The 19,930-nt window shown below is 34.2% G+C and overlaps 1 protein-coding gene across 3 annotated transcripts in view; it reads left to right on the top strand.

Moving 5' to 3' along the window:
* The window catches only part of LOC118183152 (transmembrane channel-like protein 5), a 442,419-nt gene that overhangs the window by 380,692 nt on the left and 41,797 nt on the right, over positions 1–19,930 (top strand). For all 3 annotated transcript variants that reach the window (XM_085811141.1, XM_085811140.1, XM_035352592.2), the window contains exons 2-5: positions 7,022–7,069; positions 8,189–8,280; positions 14,557–14,733; positions 15,820–16,059. In XM_085811141.1, coding sequence (XP_085667267.1) covers positions 7,042–7,069; positions 8,189–8,280; positions 14,557–14,733; positions 15,820–16,059 — 537 coding nt within the window. In that variant the 5' untranslated portion in view covers positions 7,022–7,041. The remainder of the gene's footprint in view (positions 1–7,021; positions 7,070–8,188; positions 8,281–14,556; positions 14,734–15,819; positions 16,060–19,930) is intronic.

Genomic DNA, 19,930 nt, shown 5'->3' on the forward strand with positions numbered 1-19,930 from the left:
GTATATTTGAGTTTCCCACCAGAATTTACAAAATTTAATATTTGGCCATGATTTGAGTCATACAATCGAAATATGGGAAAAAAATGTGTATGTCATCTCAGAAAAAGTCCAATTTTATGTCAGAATACCTATGTTAGAACAATGTTATTTATAAATCTAATATATATCCTAAGTCGCGGTTTCGAAACATAAAAAACACAAGCTAAATTTCGTGAGTCGTCCCAGCAGAATAAGAAAGACTATTAATTTCGTTGTGGCATTTTGTGTTGATTCACTTTTCAAATTATTGCCATCAAATATTATCGTCTTGTCTTATATTTAAATAAATTAAATAATGAAGAATCTGCATAAATGTATGTATGTTTCTCGCATTGTGATAAGACAACGGTACCTAAAGCCTGTCAAATTTTGAATAAAGTAATCTTTCACCGAATATGGACACCTGGTAGCCCTAATTTGAAATTTATTTTATTATCGATTTCATATTTTGTAAAACGTTAACGAATTTTTGTTTAACAAACTCAAGGATTTCAAAGCGAGCTATGGCAACGTTGTACAGAAAAAACATTTTTATCTCCAGCGCGCGAGACTCTGTATCGGAAATTCTAAAGATAGGCTGAATTTAAAACTATTTTGCGATATTGCTGTTGAACTGTAGCAATATGGAAAAATAGTTTTAAATTGAGCCTATCTTTAGAATTTCCGATACAGAGTCTTCTTGAGCATGGGGTTTTGTATGAAATTTCTTAGAGAAGTGCGATTGTAAATAGTACTTTTAATTCGTTGTCTGCCCTTCAAAATCCAATATTTTGTTCTAACATCTGAGTCTTTGTAGTAATAAAGAAAAAGGTTCTACTTCTTGAGCACAGGGTTTTGTATGAAATTTTTTGAGAGAAGTGCAATTGTAAATAATGCTTTTGTAAATAGTGCTTTTAATTCGTTGTCTGCCCTTCAAAATTCAGTATTTTGTTCTAACATCTGAAATTGAGTCTATTTGTAGTAAAAATGTGAGTCTATTGGGTAATAGTGTTGAGTACATTTGTAGTAGTAGTGTGCTATTGCATTTGTAGTTTTTTGATAATTTCTGATAATCACTAAATCTTTACTATGGTTTCTAAGTAGAGCTTCTGACTTACTAATATCTGCATTTTTTAAACGGCATCCGTCATAGATAATTCCAACTTGGTCTCGTGTAGGATTGAAATGTATTATCTTTCTAGCTGTATTCAACTTTTGTTTATTTCCTAGTGCTCGTTTTGCTATTAGAAGAGGTTCCTCCCCCCCCCTCAGAATCCGATAAACTTTTAACGTATTCACCTCTTCCGCAAAAAATAGTCCAGCTCTTTTACTTCCTCTTCTGCTATATATACAATCGCTGTATCCATATTGTGAATTCGTAATTCTTTGTTAAGTCTGTTGAATTTTTATACATCAAAAAGAACTTCTGATTAGATTTTATACTAAATGCAATGCCGATTAGATTTAGATACAAAATGTCAAAATTGTTTACGTAAATCTTTCAACCTTCTTTTGTAAAAATATTTGTCATCGGAAAAGCACGTACAGTTATACTATTTAAGAGAATAAAGCCTATAGGCATAATCATCGAACATCTTATATATTGACTTAAAATATTTTTCTTCAAAAAATAAATAAATAAATAAATAAAAACAAAATCTGAAATGTTTCAGATTTTAAATTACGTCCAAAGGGGCGTTTTTTAACATTTTGTGTGTTACCTTTCTTTATTAAATATCATGTTCCTCGCACTTAAACCATAAGATCCAGTGCAACAGCAATATCGCAAAATAGTTTTAAAACGAGCATATCTTTAGAATTTCCGATACAGAGACTCACGCGCTGGAGATAAAAATGTTTTTTCTGCACAACGTTGCCATTGATCGCTTTGAAATCCTTGAGTTTGTTAATCAAAAATTCGTCAAAGTTTTAAAAAACAGGAAATCGATCATAAAACAAATTTCAAATTTCAAATTTGGTCTTCCACATGCTCATATTCGTTGGAGGATTACGTTATTCAAAATTCGATGACTCTATGTACCGTTATTTTATGACAATGTGAGAAATATACATACATTTACGCAGATTTTCATTATTTAATTTCTTCAAATATAATGCAGGACTCTTAACATTTTATGGCAACAGTTTGAAAAGTGAACCGACATTTATCCGTCCGACGCAAAATGCCAAAACGAAAGTAATAGTCCTTCGGGACTCAAGTCCCTTTGGACTAAAAAAAAAAAAAAAAAAAAAGATTACAAAAGTATCGCATAAGACAAACTAGGTTCAATGTGTTTTCATAAGACCTTATGAAAACTCAGTGGGTAAAATGCCCCAAAATAACAATTTCATGTTGAAAAGTATTATTTTGAATTACGTTACAAAACATTAAAATCTTTAATTTATCTTCCATGCGACCCTAAAAATGGTATTTCTTGGAAAAGATGTCAGTTGGCAGAAGGTAATAAAATTATAATCTTCCACCCAAATTTCACCAGTCTTTAATGGCTTGCCAAACTGAATGATTTAAACGCATTTCGATAAATTACTACGCACGTGACCATAAGGTTTAATTTTATTTTAATAACTTATCTAAATTTATTTTCCGTTGTATTTCGTCAACTCGTAGGTCACCAGTGCCTTGATGGTCACGGTAGCTTCAATTTGTTACTTTCTTGTACAAACTAAAGGCGGTATTGTAATCACGAAAAATTCCGTTTACCATATTTCAACGAAAATATCCATTTTAACCGCTATCGAATGCAATTTAATTGTGTTTTTGCTTGATTTCTGTACGTAAGGATAGAATAAAGGACTCTTTTTCCCCAAACGAATTATAAAACTGATTTAAAATGGATTCAGAAGAGATTTTTTTCGTGACGTCTGTATGTATGTGTGTACGTATGTATGTATGCATCTCGCATAACTCAAAAAGGAATACCCTCACAACTTTGAAATTTTGTATGCGGGACTGCTGTATCATAAACATGTGCACCTGCCTTTTTTGTTGAAATCGGCCCAACCAAAAGTATATATGTATATATATATCCACTCAGTTACTTGGCTCCGGGAGCTCAGTTTATTTATTCTCATATGTTGGTAAATAGTGCATTTTTTGCTTTAAAATGATTGAATTATGTTGTTCTTATCTTCCGCTTAAGGTTTTTATGCCTTTAGCTAACCCGCATGCTATAGTTGTAGAATTATCAACAATTTAAAAGTCGGTGCGGCTAAGACTATTTTTTTTTTTTTTTTTTTTTTTTTACCAAAGCAACCATATTTATTTACATTTGAAACTTAGCAGAATAGTGGATTTGTTGCCAATCTAGAGAAACTAAGCTTCGCAACAAGATAACGTCTTCTTTTATTATTGCTAATTAAATCATGCTTAATCCATTCTGCAGTTATTATTTAAGTTATTAAATTCTCCCATATATTGACTCAGCACAGCGACATAAAATTAGGTCAGTTTCTACGCCTTCAGTGTCTTTTTGTCTAGAGCCGTGTTTCCCAACGTGGGGCCCACGCCCCACAAGGGGCAACGCGACTGTTAAGGGGGGCAATTAGAAAATGGACTCGTCCAGAGTTTAAGGGGACAAAGGACGTTCTAAATATGTTTCATGAAGTCAAAATTTTTCGAAATTTCATTTTTTATTCCCCAAAATAAAGAAAAATGTAAGTGATGTATAAACGTTTTTAAATTGCAGTGCATTCTGAATATTTTATAAAGAATTCTCGCTGTAGACATGGACATTTAAATGCTTTTAAAGGCAGTTAACTACCTGACACATTATGCTTTCCAGACGTTTCTCGCACATTTCAGCCAACGAATTTATTTTATTTTTTACTGTACGAATGACAACCGGTATATTATTCTTTCCTTGAATGACAACAGCAGCTGCTTTCAGCTTTGTTTATATTGATCTTATATTTATTTCTTTCGGTCCTTAGTGGAATGAGGGGTGCAATCAAGAAAAACCGTTCATCGGTATTTGGAGGCATATTTAAAATTTGGTTTCATACCCGGTCCATAAAAGGTCAACTTTTGTCCTTTTATGCCAATAATGCCTGACCATTAAATCAATGAAACTATGCCTTGAGGCACATTAAGGCGAAACATAATGCTGATATTAATTCAGATTTGAATTATTTTCACACTTAAAGGAAAATTTTTGAAAATAGAGTAATATTAAAGTGTCTGTTTACTGCTCATAATGCAACTGTTAATCGTGCTCTTGAGGCTATTTATCAAATTTCGTTACTCATTACTTAATCTGGGAAAAGCCGTACTATAGGGGAGAATTTAATCAAACCATCAATATCAGCATTTAAACTTATCTAGAAAAAGATGACGAAGACGTTAAAGCTATGCCACTAAATAATGATACTGTTTACAGAAGAAAGATTAAATGAGGATATTGAAATGCAACTTATTGAAAAGCTGAAAACAAGAAAATTTTCGGTGCGAATGGATGAACCAACTTTGACAGACAGTGAAGCCGTACTTGTAACTTATGTAAGATATATTCATAAAGGGGATTTTGCCGAAGAAATGTTCTGTAAATTATTATAAAGCACCACTACCTCCAAAGATATTTATAGTAAGCTAAAAAATTACTTAGATATAAAAAATATATCAATAAAAATAGAGTACATCTTATACTGCAGATGGTGCTCCTAATATGATGGTTGAAAAATAAAATAATAAATAAATAAACGGAATAAGAGAAATAAGAGAAAGGATTGCTTAAAATTGATAAAAGATGAGAATCCAGAAATGCTTCTTGTGCATTGTGTTATTCACAGAGAAAACTTGGTAGCTAAAAACAATTCGCCTGTTCTAAATGAAGTACTAAATTCAGTTATAAAGTGTATCAATGCTATTAAAGCTAGGGCCAGAACAAAATGAAGACTATATGAGACTTCACACTGAAGTAAGAAGGCTGTCGAAAAGGAACTGCTTGGAAAGATTTATGGAACTATTTGATACTCTTAGTTATTTTTTAAGCGACAAACCTGAAATGAAAAATCCGTTAACGGATGATAACAAGGCAATTGTGAGTTATTTAGCCGATATCTTTGAAAAATTAAATATATTAAATAAACAACTTCAAGGAGCAAATAAAACTTATGATGCAAAAGAAAGATATTTGGTTTCATTATCTTTGTTGAATTATGTCAGGCATATACTATTTACCACAAAAATTTTGAAAAGTCTCATTGGTCCAAAAATGTGACGTGACTACCGCTATACTTGTTATTGTCGATCATCTGAAAATTTTATCGGCTGATTTAAAAGATTTTGTAACTTAAAACAAATTGATATCCCAACTTGGATGATGCAGCCAATGCTAGTGGATTTGACTGATATTTGAAATATGCTGTAAAAAGAAGAACTCGCAGAAATGCAAAATGATGAGTCAATTAAAACTTTATTTAATATAAAAGGAGCGATGACGTAGCTTTGTGAGGAAACCAGAATCAGATATCCAAATGCAACAAAATTTAGAAGAGAACTATTTTTACCGTTTACATCTTCATATTTTGCTGAAAGAAAAAAAAATCGGTTGGATATAATGAAACAGAGAGACTTGAGACTCAAGTTATCTAAATTGGAACCTGACATAAAATTTCTTTGCAGCAAGTATCAAGCGCAAGGAACTCGCTAAATTTAAATAATAAAAATTACTAATACTTAAAATAAAAAACTTTCACTAAAATGAGTTTTTTCTTGAATTCCAGTTCTCCATGTTTTGAAAGTTCACTTACTGTGTTTGCTCACAAAATTTCGTAGTCATTTCTTCCTAAAAGCTATCATTCAAGTTTCTTTCGTGAATATTTCAATTTTTAAATATTAAAAATTATGTATATGCTAGGGGAGCTTAAAAATTTTAGAGAGGATTAGGTGGGGCATAGCACAAAAAAGTTTGGAAAACACTGGTCTAGAGGGACCAAAAGGAAACTTTTAGTTTTGTGCACCGAAAAATCTGTCTTTCTGCCTGCTGAATTTTACCGAATAGCTTGTTTTTGCAAAGAAACTCTAATTTTAATTGTAAAAAAATTCTTTAATTGTTTTTACTGTATTTGGTGCTTTATGTTTTTCTATAGCTTTCAATAAATTTAATGAAGATATTTTGAGTTTTTATGTATTTTTGCCTTGCCGCAAAGTGAGAACTGAATTAAGTGAATGGGAAGTATATCTTTAACGGAATTCAAGGAAATAAAAGTATAAGTAGTAAATATTATCGGCAGTCTGACTCGGACAGAGGAGAATGTTTATGAGTAGCGCATGCGCATTAAGGGGCGCTGAATCATCTGTGAAAAACTGTTTCTTTTGTATTTGCTTAATTTCTTTTATACATCGTTTTAGATTTATTATAGTATTTGAATAGAACATCTAGATTAGATAATTCTTCAGTTGATATAATTTTTGTGCATTCTGAGTCATAAAATGAATGAAATATTAACGCTAAGTAAACCTAGCGTAAGGCTGTCGCTATGGTAAATAAATAGAGTGAATTTTAAAGAGTGCATTTATTCTATTGCGATCTATGCACTATCGACGAAGTAGAACTCAGTAAGTTTAAATGAAATGCAGGAAAAAAATGCGTAATATTCCGTACAAGGATGTTATGTGATGTACACATCAGATTTTTTAATAACGTATCGAACAAATATAAATTAAAACACATTTAATTTATTACATATCTAGATAATAATTGTTATGAATATTTGGTGTAAGTTTTTATTATTATTAATAACATGTTTCTAGCTTGCAAACCTTGTGCTCATTAAGAACCAGAATTTTAAAAATTATAATCATGAATTGCAGTAAAGACTATATACCAATAGTTTAAATTAAATTTTTGAATTATTTTATTTCTAATGTAATTTTTATTGAACTATGTTAAAATTAACTAGTTATTGAATGAACTGTTTGTTATTCATAAAAAATATTTTCTCTGCATTAATATTTCCTTAAATTTAATTTTCTCTTTTGAAGCAAAATTAACGAAGTCTTTAATGCAAGAACTCCCAAGCCAGAAAACAGGTAATGTATGGTTTATAATTTGTAATATTTATAAATATCGTTTTCGGATTGTCATAATTATTTTGGTTTCTCCGAAGAAACAGAAACCAAGGGAAAGAAATTAAAGTGTCTATACTTTTCTACAGAAAACATAAATTGCATTTCAAAAGGAATCATAAGTATCGGTGAGAAAGGTCACAGTTGCATGGATCTTTACTTACACAAAATTTTCATGAAAATTATTTATAATTACAAACTGTTTATAAAACTGAAAAGTTATTTTTAACATTTAGAAGACATACCTCCCTGGAATGTCTTCAGAGGATAACGGTATGTGATGTTCCATAAAATAACGTTCTCGATAAATGTAAATTATTGATAACCGACAAAAGATATATGCCATTATATATATATATATATGTCATCTATTATGAATATTATAAAAGTGAATCGCTAAATAAAATGTAAATTAAATGCGTAAAAAATCAGTCTACCTGGAAGTTCTTACAATAGTTTGCAACAAGTGTTGTTTTATACCGCGAACATCATAAATAAGATATGTTTCAGAGAGCGTTTAATTAGTAGATATTAGCACTTCAATATATTTATTTATCTTCTGTAAGCTCTCGTCTACATCCAGTACAAAATAATGCGAAATGTGCAGCATTTCATTTTCAATTATGACGTAATTTTGTAGTAATGCACAGAATACAGGATTCTGGACATATTTTTTCCAAAGATATTTGGAATGTATTTGACCTTTATGCGCTTATAGGTGTCATTTTGCATTGCGAAAACATACCGCATCATTTAAAATCGAAATTACTTCTGATCTGAGTTTCAGTTTCAATCAGTAATAAAGATTTGTTTTACGATTTCTCAAGAGTAAATGTTATCTTTCGTTAAGAAATATACAAATATTTGGCTTCTCTTCTTTTTGTCGAGTTATTTTTCATCTTTTTAATTTTTTTTTATGGTGAGCTCTTTATTGAAGTGTATATAAACTGAAATTTACTGTTTGTAATATCTTTGAACGTATATGAAGGATTTTTTTTATCTATATCGAATAACATTAGTGAAAATAATTCTTTTAGTTTCTTCTGTAGTGATTTTAATGATTTTCCTTCGCTATTCTTTTAGAGTATCCACTGAGTCCTCGTCTTCAGATATATAGGCTGAGGTATTCGAAATCGTCTTCGTCTAATATAAAAAGTGCTGAAAAATTATCGCAGGTACGTACAGAAAACTATTGGATAACATATTATTGTAAATATTTAGAAATATTTATGTTTATTTGTTTTTGTGAGTTGCTGTTTATCTGCTTTTATTTATTTACTTAAATAACTTATTCTGTAATATTTTCCACTTATTTATTATGTACCTTGTTTAATCTTTAATTGCGACCACTTCGTATCTTGTATCTGTTAGCTACGTGTGTTAATAATATGTGAATGGAGCGAAATTTTCGTTTTTGTATGTGCTTATTTTGATATGAGTTTATTTCTGTTTATTTTGATTTGAGTTTATTACTGATGTTATGATGATTATGATGAAGTTATGATATATTCATTCTGATTACTTGTTTCTTTAACTGGATATAGGAAAACACACTTTCTTTCTTTTCTTTTCGCCATCAACGGAACAGCTGGCTCACTGGGTTAGTTGCTTTTCAGCCTGTTGGATCCCGTCGATGAAATTAAAAATAAATACATGAATAAATATAAATAAAGAGCTTAGTACTGTGTCCTTCGGGGATTGGCCACGGAACGAGGAACATTGAAATAAGATCCAGAACATGGAAAGAAAGTGCATGGTGGGGACTGTTGAGACTAAGCGGAACACGTTACACTATTATGGTACATGTTAGGCATACCGTTATATTAAGGATGTGCTATAATAATCAGGTACAGATGTAAAGATGATCAAATACATTACAAATTGTGGAATAAATTAAATGAGGTCTGGATTAATCATAATATTAAATATAGTTAAAAACAGAAAAAAAAAAGTCTATTTGTTCCCAAAAGGGGTGTTTTATAGAATATTTTCGAAGAGATTCCGACTTTTATTATATTTATATTTTACATGATCGCTCGGTGGCGAAGTGGTTAGCGCGTCGCGCAACTGCTCCACAGGTCCGGAGCCCGGTCCCCGGGCTGGACAAGGCTGACTCAATATTTCATTTCTTAAGTGGGTCGATGAAACCAAATTTGCTTGGGGGCTCAACACCGGAGGTCCTGCCACAAGCTGACCACTTGTCCAGGGCATATGCTGATGCACTTCGAGACCCAAAGTTGCAAGAAAGCAGAAAAAGGACACTGCAGGCCGTGAGCTACTGACTTTAGTTTTTTATTTTACATGCAAAAAACTGCAAAAATTCCAATGAAATCAGACCGCTTGCCGGAATTTAAACCCCCGTCTTGTAGAGATAGTAGGTATTTTTTTGAAAGCAGACAAGATGAAAAATAGCAAACGCCTTCTCCGGGAGTCGAACCACGGACCTCTGGAATACCGGCCCAGCGTACAGAACCACTACACCACGAAGGACGCTAGGAAAGTGGGAGAAATACCTTATATACTCCCTTTTTAAAGGGCGACTAGGGTTTTAGGGGACCTAGTCACCAAATCCTGGGTGCGGAGAATCATCATCCACAACCCTTTTAGTTCGGGCGCCACTCTAGAGACATTAGGTGTTTTTGAGGCACAAAAGAGGAAAAATTAGCAATCGCCTTCGCCGGGAACCGAACCAAGGACCTCTGGAATACCGGCCCAGCGTGCAGAATCCCTACTCCACGAAGGCACGCTAGGAGGGCGGGAGAAATACCTTATAGTCTAACTACGCATATTCAACAGTCTTGCACTTGGTACTAGAATATTCAGTCTTTCACTGGACCATTGAAGGGTGTCTATTTCTTGTATCCTTGCAATCAGGCTTAAAAAGTAAAAAAGAAAGAAATTTAAAACTTGGGAAATGCCACCAGATTTCAGGGAATTCTGTAAATCACGAAAGTGCCTCACATTGAAGCTACTTCCATGCTCAAGACTGGATTAAGAGCCTTTACAGATCCTGAACATTTAAAGGATTTTGGTGCCCCCATATAGGTTTACGCTAGTTTTTTTCTTCATTCCGTTACTCCCGAGGTTTTAATATAGTTACCCGATATATTCCATGATAAAACGGGTAACAGGGAATTTTTTGGTGCGTCTTTTCTCAAATATCTAAAAACCTTTTTCAAGTGCGAACTTTCTTTTTGCTGTTATTGTTTATGCTCACTTGTTTGACGTAGTCAGCCAAGCCCACGAAAATCCTTGTGGCAAGGACAGCAAGATTATGCCTATCGCTGGCAACAGCCTTGAGCACCTAACAGAGGTAACAGTACTATTTGGCTCAGTTTGGCTTCCAATTTTGATGGAGAACACCCACCCCAGGGAAACGGGTCCGAGGTTCTCTTACCCCTCTCAAATTCCACCAAATCACTCGAGAGGACTTTCGGCTCGCCGCATATTTAGAGTGCCGCCATACCGCACCGACACTATACATTTACAAACATCCATACCTTCTCCGGGATTTGAACTCGGGGCCTCCGGCAGGGCAGTCAGCGACGCTGTACATGCTTATCTTGCTTGAGGGTTAATCCAGTCTTGTCCATGCTATCGAAAAATACATGCTTCACTCAATAATCATCACACTGATTATGGACTAAATGGTATTCCGAAGGAGTGATGAAAACAATAATATAGTTTATTAGAGCTATATTTAGCATATCAAATAAAAGTAACATAAAATAATTGTTCGTAAGATGTAACACTTCAAAAGGACTTTCAAATTTGAAAAACATTTGAGCAGTTAAAAAATATAGAAAATAATAAATTATTTATTTCCCCGTCTTAAAGCGAATCTTTATTTTTGCTAATCTGTCAATCTAAAGTACTGAATAAACCTAAAACTGACAGATATTTTTATTTTTAAAAGCTTTGGTGTTTGTTTCTGCATTTTTAGCGTGCAAATAGAACAATAGTAATATGTTAAAAACATTAACCTCAACGTAAGGTTAAAAAACGAAAGGTTTGTAAATGTATACACGTAAAGTTCTACATTGCACCTAAATGTTTATAAAGCTAATCGGACGACTTATCGTCCTGTTTTAATTTCTAAGTAGAGAAACAAAAACTCAGAAGAAGGTTTAAAATAAACTTTTTTATTTAACACTGAGAAGTATTAAGAGTCACTGTCAGAGATAGTTGACACAAAGGCTGTCTCTCGAACTCAAGAGCTTTGCGCTAATATGCGTCCGAGAAAAGTAGGAATTTGTGAGAGCCAGGGAAAACAAGAATGAAAGTATACAGACAAAAATAGTAAGATAAATGGTTAATTAGCATAAAACTACAAAATTTCATGTTAATCATTCAGCTTTACTTCGGATGTTGGCAAAATGGAAGATAAATTAGAAATTTTCTTGTCCATCTTTTCTATGTGTTGTATTTAAAACACTGATGATATAAAATAACCCTGTTTAGAAAAAACTGTTCAAAAGTCACATAAAATGGCTTTTTAAATGATTTTTTTTTATGTCGTATTGAGAAAGTTATTTCAGAAGATAAAGGAAACTAGTTCTAACTTACGTGCTTCGCCTTGCCTGGTGCCTGCACTACACGGCCAGTGCGCCATCAGAACAGTTCCGGGGGTTTAACCCCCTCCCTGACTCTTGGAGACATTGACACTAATTGCCATACGGCGACTCTGGTCATCTAAATACTACCTGCCAGTCACTCGGGTTGCCCGTCGCAGTGGGACATTACCCAGCGAACCCGGGACACTACCCCTCCGGGCTACTAGAGCCTCAATACTCTAGGACACACCAGACCACCGGGCCGGCCAATAAGTGACCTTTCCGTGGCTTCCAAAACCACTGGATTCATAAATTTTATACCCCCGTGACCGAGACTGCCTAGGTACAGGTCCTGGCCAGTAGCTTCGCAGAGTTCTCTACGTCGATTTTCGGGCAAGTAGATAAAGCAAAATCGCACTTTCGTCTGTTGGCCATAATCTTAAACTATCGCATCAGTAATTTAATCGAAATCGTTGGAAGAGGCTTTTGTTAGAGGCACTAATAATTTTCTAATTTTACATCAAAATGTAAATTGCAAATTTGGTATGAAACATCGAATAATTCTTTTTAATAACGATGATAAATTATTGGAAGTATGAAATGCACAGAATAGTGCACAAATATTGCTTTTTTTTGCTTATTACGTGCTCCATCCTTAGGTACTACACGGAAAGGGAGGAATGCCCCATGGAGGTCTTTTTAAGGAAAACTGGCTCGTATCCACGTTACACATTGGGAAAACCACGAGAAAGCGCATGCAGCCAGCCCGTTCGCCGGAATCCCGGACCCGAGCTACCAGTGTTCAGCGGCTTTTACCGCTCGGCCGCTGGCTGGGCCACAAAATATTGCTTGTCTCGGTATTTCCTCCCTATATCATCGAATCAAAGGCCATCGTCACTGAAAATATCCTTCTGTTTGGTTTTATTTGAATAATACAGACCCTCAAACTTTACGTGACAGACAAAACAACGGTTTTGATGATCATCTCTCTTCGAATTTTATTTTAGCAATCGAACTATCTAAGGTTAATTTCATTTTGACTTCTTTTAAACGCTGTTTTAGTATTTTCAAAAACTGCCGAGCAAATTATTGCCTCCTATTTATCTTTCAATACCAGAATAGTAAGTAATTGCCACAATGTAAAAAATAACTGAAACATTTATTTGCGCTTCAGCTTGTACGTACAAGGATAGCATTAATTCCGATTCTTGAGGTCTGAGCAAACAACAATGATTAAAATTACTTACAAGTCAGAGGTTAAGCTTAAAGTTATTTTGTAGCTGGGCTATTCCATCACAACTAAACTAATTTCTAATCAGAGAAAAATTCACCAGGTTTTAGTTCTAAGGCAGACAGAGGAGATATACTATGATAGGTGGATGTTGCTACAGCTGTGTTCTAAATTTAAAATATCTGATGTGGCCACCACACGACTTCCTTGTACGGCTTCTTGTTAAATGACGTACATTATTAAATTACACATATTTTCTGCTGCACTTCATTTAAACTTATTTCCTCGAATTTCGTTAGAGATATATTTCTAATTCCATCAATTCATTTCTCACTTCCCAGCAAGGCAAAAATACATAAAATCTCAATCTTCATTAAAAATTGAAAAATGAAAAAAAAAAACCCAAACGCCAGATGCAGATAAAAATACCTAAAGAACAATTTTTATTATTAAAATTATAGTGTGTGCACAAAAACAAGCAATTAGGCCAGCGGGTAGGAAGACATAATTTTCAGTGCACAAAGCTGAAATTCAATTTTTTTATCCCATTGGGCAAAAAGATACCAAAGTTGGTGCACCATTGGACTTGATTCGATATTCTGCTAAGAGTTTCAAATGTAAACAAATAGCTGCCTTAGGCTTAACTCTACTTAAACTTTAAATTGTTGATAATTCTACAACTATTGCCTGCATATTAACTAAAGGTATAAAACCTTAACCGGAACTTTAGGAAAACATAATTCAGTCACTTTTAAAGTAAAAAATGCACAATTTACCAATATATAAGAATAAAAAACCTGAGCTCATTGAGCCAGATAACAAAGTAAGTTTATATAAATATACGCTTTTGATGCAACCGAAAAGGGAAGTGCACAATTACATGTTATAGCAATCCCGAGCGCAAAATTTCAACGTTCTGAGGCTACTCGATTTTGAGTTATGCGAGATACGCTCATATCTCCTGAATCCATTTTAAATCAATTTTACAATCCGTTTTGGGAAAAAGAGTCCTTTATTATTTCCGTGCGTATATATGTCACGCAAAAACGTCGCTCAATTGAATTCCAGAGCGGTCAACATGGACGTTTTCGTTGAAATATGACACCCGAAATATTTTGCCATTACAATGCTTCCTTTACTTTGTACAAGAAATTAATAGAGTTCTTTATTCTGTCTGCAGATGTCATGCGAAACATTCATTCAAATAGATCGAAAACTGTCAAAATGGATATTTTCGTTGAAATATCATACCCCAAACCTTTCGCAATTATTTCTAGTTTCTTGCAAGAATGTAAAATAGGTGCTTATTTGCCTAATTTTAAATTTTACGGCGTATTTCTTTTCCAATTCAATCTCATAATCGTACATTGTGGTTAAGGGATATAAACATTACAACTATTTGACGCAATTTCAACTTCATTGAATTTACAATAGGTTTCATTTATAAGGTATTATGGGTGGTCAGCACAGTGAGCTGGCATTTCAGAGGTCCGTGGTTCGATTCCCGGCGAAGGCGATTGCAAATTTTTCAATTCTCCTGTTCCCAAAAAATACCTAATGTCTCTACAAATTGGTTATTTTTCTGAATATTTGAAGCAGTATTTTAGCTAATAAATGATGCTTCCAAAGTCATTATGTCATCTGACAGATTTTGTTTCCTTTTTCAGATACTATGCGCAGATCCTGAACTAGAAGTACAAGAAAGGATCAATATCCTTCGCGATATGCATCAAAATCTAACACTGAAAAGAAGAGTTCTAAGGAAACTGGAAGAACTGCCCGAACCGCAGAAACCAATGCATGATGGGAATTGGTTTCGAACAATTAAAGAACAAGTATATCAAGTAAGTCTCTTTATTTTTTAAATAAAATAATTAGATAAGAACACAATAAACGAGCCTGAAATGTTAAAAATCTGTCAGCACAACTCTATTATTACTTTAGTTTTGATAGTAAGGTGTAGCCTTGTTGTGCAGCCTTATTGTGTCTGATGGCGCCATTTGTATTTGCATAAAGAATAAAGCGATGTTGAAGAATATTCTCTGTGACTAAAATGTCTTTTTCATTCACCTCACTAGTGCAAACTCCGATACTAGATCCTCTGCTGCAGATGCCTCGCATGATCAAGCTAAAGCTCAAATGAAGAGATATTTAAGTATTTTGAGACGAGTAAAATGGGTGGCGTAATATTGGTTTCACATGATACGCCTATAAAGTCATATACATAGTGTCCTGAATTAAAGGCGGTGTAGAGACAAAAATGTTTTATTTGCTCGATCAAGTAAGCATCTGCCTTATACGAATTTGTTAATTACAATTCTAACTGTCTCTCTCGTTATTGGCTACTATTCCTAAGCTTAAATAAATCACTTAATTCAACATTATTATCCTTATTTTAGCATTAGTTAAATCATCAGAATTAGCGTTTACTACTTGGTTCAGCATCAACGTTTTCACCAGAAGGGCTTTGGAAAAGTTAATTCCTAGCGTCGCAATGTTATTCTTAGCTGGTGCGTTGGTGAGAAAATTTGGGCAACTATGGTGCAAGGCCGAGTGTCCTATCGCCCTACAGTTACTGCAGGCGGAATAATCGATATTTACCTTGTTAAGGTAATACTGAATTCTATGTCCCAGTCTGAATTTCATGCACCTAGGATAGCTGTAATTTATGACACGTTCAACTTGTAATTTTTGAGAATATTGTTTACATTACAGTAATTAGTAAAAGGTTTTTGTAACGACATATATTTCGTATCTTGTAAATGATCGCTTTTTTAATGTACTATTGTAAAATTATCTCTAAATACTTGAAGAACATTCTTAAAAATTGCTATAAAGTTAACCTTATTATTGCATTTATTAAACACTAAATCTTGTATAATATTTACGAAACATCTGTATAAAAATTAATTCTGTCCCTTTTTATGTAGAACTGCCGTTCGTTTTACATGGAAGTGATAAATTTGGCTCATTTGTTGGAAATGGTTTACCCACCTGGCTACAGATCCATACAGAACTATTTTGGTGCGGGTGTTGCCTCCTATTTCACTTTCTGCTGGTTGTTAGTTTACATCAACATCTTCAATTTTATGGTTACTTCCCTCTTTCTGGTCATTCCGCAGTTGGTCTATGAAAGCACTCTCTATTCTAACGTCACAGTTGATAGAACGGTAAGTAACTTATTTTATCATATACTTCATATTCTGCTTGTGCTGGGAAGCTTTTCAAGAATATTACACTGTTAAACCAGCTCTTCAGTAACTGATTGTGCTCCGTAGCTGTCAAACTAAAAGTGTATACACCGATTAATAAGGTAGCTGCGGAACAAAACGTGTACACCGATTGATAAAAGCAGTGAATATTTTAGTTCGACGTAGATTCGAATGCAGGTGAATAAGCTGGTTACAAGGGAGTTTTCATGCTTTTCCCATGTATAACGCTAATATGAATAAGTTTTTCTTTGAAAATTTCTCCAGGAATCATTCTTATCTTTAGCTGTTCTTTAACCAGGGTTGCCACGCTACCTGGAAAACCGGGAGAACCGGGAAAAGTCAGGGAATTCGAAAATTGACCAAAAAATTCAAGGAAAAGTCAGGGAATTTAAGTATTTTTGTCAAAATCTGGAAAAGTCAGGGAAGTTCATACAATGATCCCGCTAAAAAAAGCGATTTTTGCGCCGACGTCGGAAAAGATAACTTTTTTGGCGAATTGCCTATCACGCGAGTGTCTGCTGGCATAGAGCCAATTTTCGCAGCTCCAATTTGATTGCCTTTTAGAAAGGCAAAGCAAGTTTCCCGCAACTTTTGGTTTCCAGTATTCTCGAGAATCGCATGAACTAAAGAAAGTACCTGTTCTCGTATAAAACAAAATGGGTTTAATCTTAGTATACGGTACCATGGAGGTTAGAATCAAAGAATATGTATTGTAAAGAAGGAAAACCTCTCTGCAACAGACGTGGCTCCGTTCCATCATAGAGGGAAACATCTGTGCATGCGTGATATATCTGCCGCCAAAGCTGGAAACCGGTGTCGAAGTTCGAAGGTCACGTTATCAAGAGTTCATTAAATGAATATCCTTTAAAATTTCTTTAACCACTTGCGCTAAAAAGACGTGCCACGCACGTCGAGATGTTTTTGTCTCAAACTGCGAGCGACGTGAACACCACGTCGATAAGCATTTATCGCAAAAATGAAAATAACATGGTGCACATGTCGCCTAACAACGAGATTGTTTATTTCTCGAGTTACAGCTCTGGATTGCACTCGCAGATGCGGAGCGGCGTAAATGAGACACTTTACCACTTGCTATATTGTAGCGCACGGCACCGCAACCGTGAAGTTTAGTCTTAGCGCAAGTAGTTAAACTCTAAATTAAAAGAAAATATTTTTTGGCGCAAATAAATTAATTCATAGGTTAGTAATTTTCAGGGGGGGAAAAACTACGAAAATCCGTTTTTAAAATTATTGCGAAAAATCCAAGAAGAAACGTCCTTTGATAAAACGTTTCTTCTTGGATTTTTCGCAATAATTTAAAAACGGATTTTCGTAGCTTTCTTTTTGTCAAAGAACGTTTCTTCTTAACACGTTTCTCAATTTCCGGTACACATCGCGGAGAGGGAAATTCTGGCCGCCAGGTTCCGTCGCCAAATCCCTTGGCAAATTTTCCCTCCGCATTCTAGCGGCGTAATACCATTTTACTTGTATGGAAAATTTTCTTCTTTACATAGACCAAAGAATTAGAGATTCTTTGCATAGACGTTTTTTGGTTAAAATAATCTCCATGTATGGATTTGGCGACATGATGATGCGCAGTAAACGGGTCATTTTGGTCTTGGCGACAATTTTCAAAATCGTGCCAAAGCCTTACCGTATACTAGAATTTTACCGCAAAATCTTTTTAAACTTTTATTTTTAATAAATACCTTGCCATTTTGCAGTAAAATAAAAAATAGTAATCTGTCATCTAGGCTAACCATGTAATATAACTATATTCGCTAAAATATCGTTGATTATTCTAATTCAATTTTTAAGTAATTATCTTTATTTTTATGTTATTCGTATAATTTAATGATGCTTCTTCTCTCTAAATTTATTAATTATTAGTAAATAATATTTCTAAATTTCAGGAAATTTTCTCTGGCATAATCTTGAAATTAATTTTAGCAGTATGATGACATACAATCACGAAATTTAATGCACATATTTTTTTCTTATGTATGCTGCAAACTAAATATAAAATACCTCAATTTATTAAAATAGATTTCTTTGTTTCGTTTAGCTGCAGAATGTCTGCAAAAAAAGCCTTATTTTATTCCAGATTGGGAAGATTCTAATCTCAATCTTCAATGGAAAAAACAACAACTATTATAATTATATTTGTGTTTTCAAGTGTTAAGGTGCTTTTTAAGAACATACCTCACACAAATTAAATTTACCTAAAATCTAACCTAACTATTTAGCATTGCGTTGTGATTTATAAGGACCGGATTAGCCTCGTGTTGAACTGGTGATGATCATGAGTAATAATTAAATAAAACATACATTTGTTATCCAATGTATATATCTTAAATTTTATTAAGTTTCTTAAGTGGAAAAGTAAACAAAATTATCAAACAAAGTATACCAAGAATAATTAAGAATAAATGTCCTCTGGGATTTATTGAATAATTAAGTGAATTTGCTACACAATACAAGTAATACCATAATTTACCTCTTAGCGTAGCCAACGTACATTACGCGGATAGACTGGAATTTTCTTGAAATGTACCTGGAAAACCTGGAAAAGTCAGGGAATTTCATTCTCCTGTTTGAGTGGCAACCCTGTTTAACATAATCGCTTAAAATGTTCATTGATAATGGCGCTTAAATGGCCATTAATAATAGCCAATGGCCGAATGGTTAAAACCGCAGAAAATCTTCAAATATTCAAATCTGCTTGAGATATCATTAATTAAAACTACAGGAGATTGAATACTCATCAGAAATCCAAATATCCAGACTAATTGAGACCGATGTTTAAAATTCGGAATAAATGTGTTGTCATACATCTGCTGGCTGAATGATTTATATTGTCATTAATGACTGGTCACTCCCTGAGAGAAAAATAGAATCATCCATACACCACTATCTTATGAGTCCATAAAAGGATAGCGAAAACACATCCTACCATCAGCTGTCAGAATAGACATTCGACGAGAGCTGAGTATGGGTGAAAGGGCCATTGTTATCAGTGTCCATTGATTCTGTCATTCCAACTGTAAGAGTTTTGAGAAGTTCCGGATACTATATGAGTGATATAACGGTAAAATGGAACGTGAGGAAGTTGTAAAACCCTAAACGTAACCTAAATTATTCACAAATAGCAATCCTTAATGCCTCTGATGTGTGATAAAATCAAATTATCAGGTAACGTAGCTCCAAACGTTCGACTGACATCTGAAGTGTGCCAGTACTCGCATCATTTCGTAACGGATGATTACCTCGGCCATGTTAAGGACACCCCTATCCGCTCACTTGCAATGTCACACACCGCGGAGCTTCCCGACACTCCCACACGTTGAGGCTGCAGCCTACGAATGTAACCATCAAGAACTTCACTACACAAGCATCGCAACCGTACACTTCATAGGATCATTTCTATAGTATGATTAGCGAATTCACTCACCTATAGCCCGAGCTCAGTTAAAATCCTCTAATATCGAATTACGAATGCCGCGAGTGAACTGAGTTTCTGATCTGTGCTTGTATTAGGAAACAGAATAAGTGCACAGTCAGAAGTGTACTTTTCCCTTGGAGGTACAATATTTAATTTATACTCCACAGAACTCGGTTCAAGCACTAAGGTCACTTACTAGCCTCAAGGATACTGAGGTAGTGAAGGCGCAGTTACCACAGTTACTAAGAGACGATGCCACCAAACAGTAGTAGTGAAGCAAGCTGGCACCAAATCCCCTCAAACCAATACTCACTAAATTGAACATTTGCTACCAATTGTAAGTAAACCAAAGCACTCCACCTGCTGTCTCTAAAACATTCTGATGGA

The sequence above is a fragment of the Stegodyphus dumicola genome, chromosome 2 (genome assembly GCF_044657685.1).
Source record: "Stegodyphus dumicola isolate Sdum_Otavi_A_Nest chromosome 2, ASM4465768v1".
Classification (NCBI taxonomy): domain Eukaryota; kingdom Metazoa; phylum Arthropoda; class Arachnida; order Araneae; family Eresidae; genus Stegodyphus; species Stegodyphus dumicola.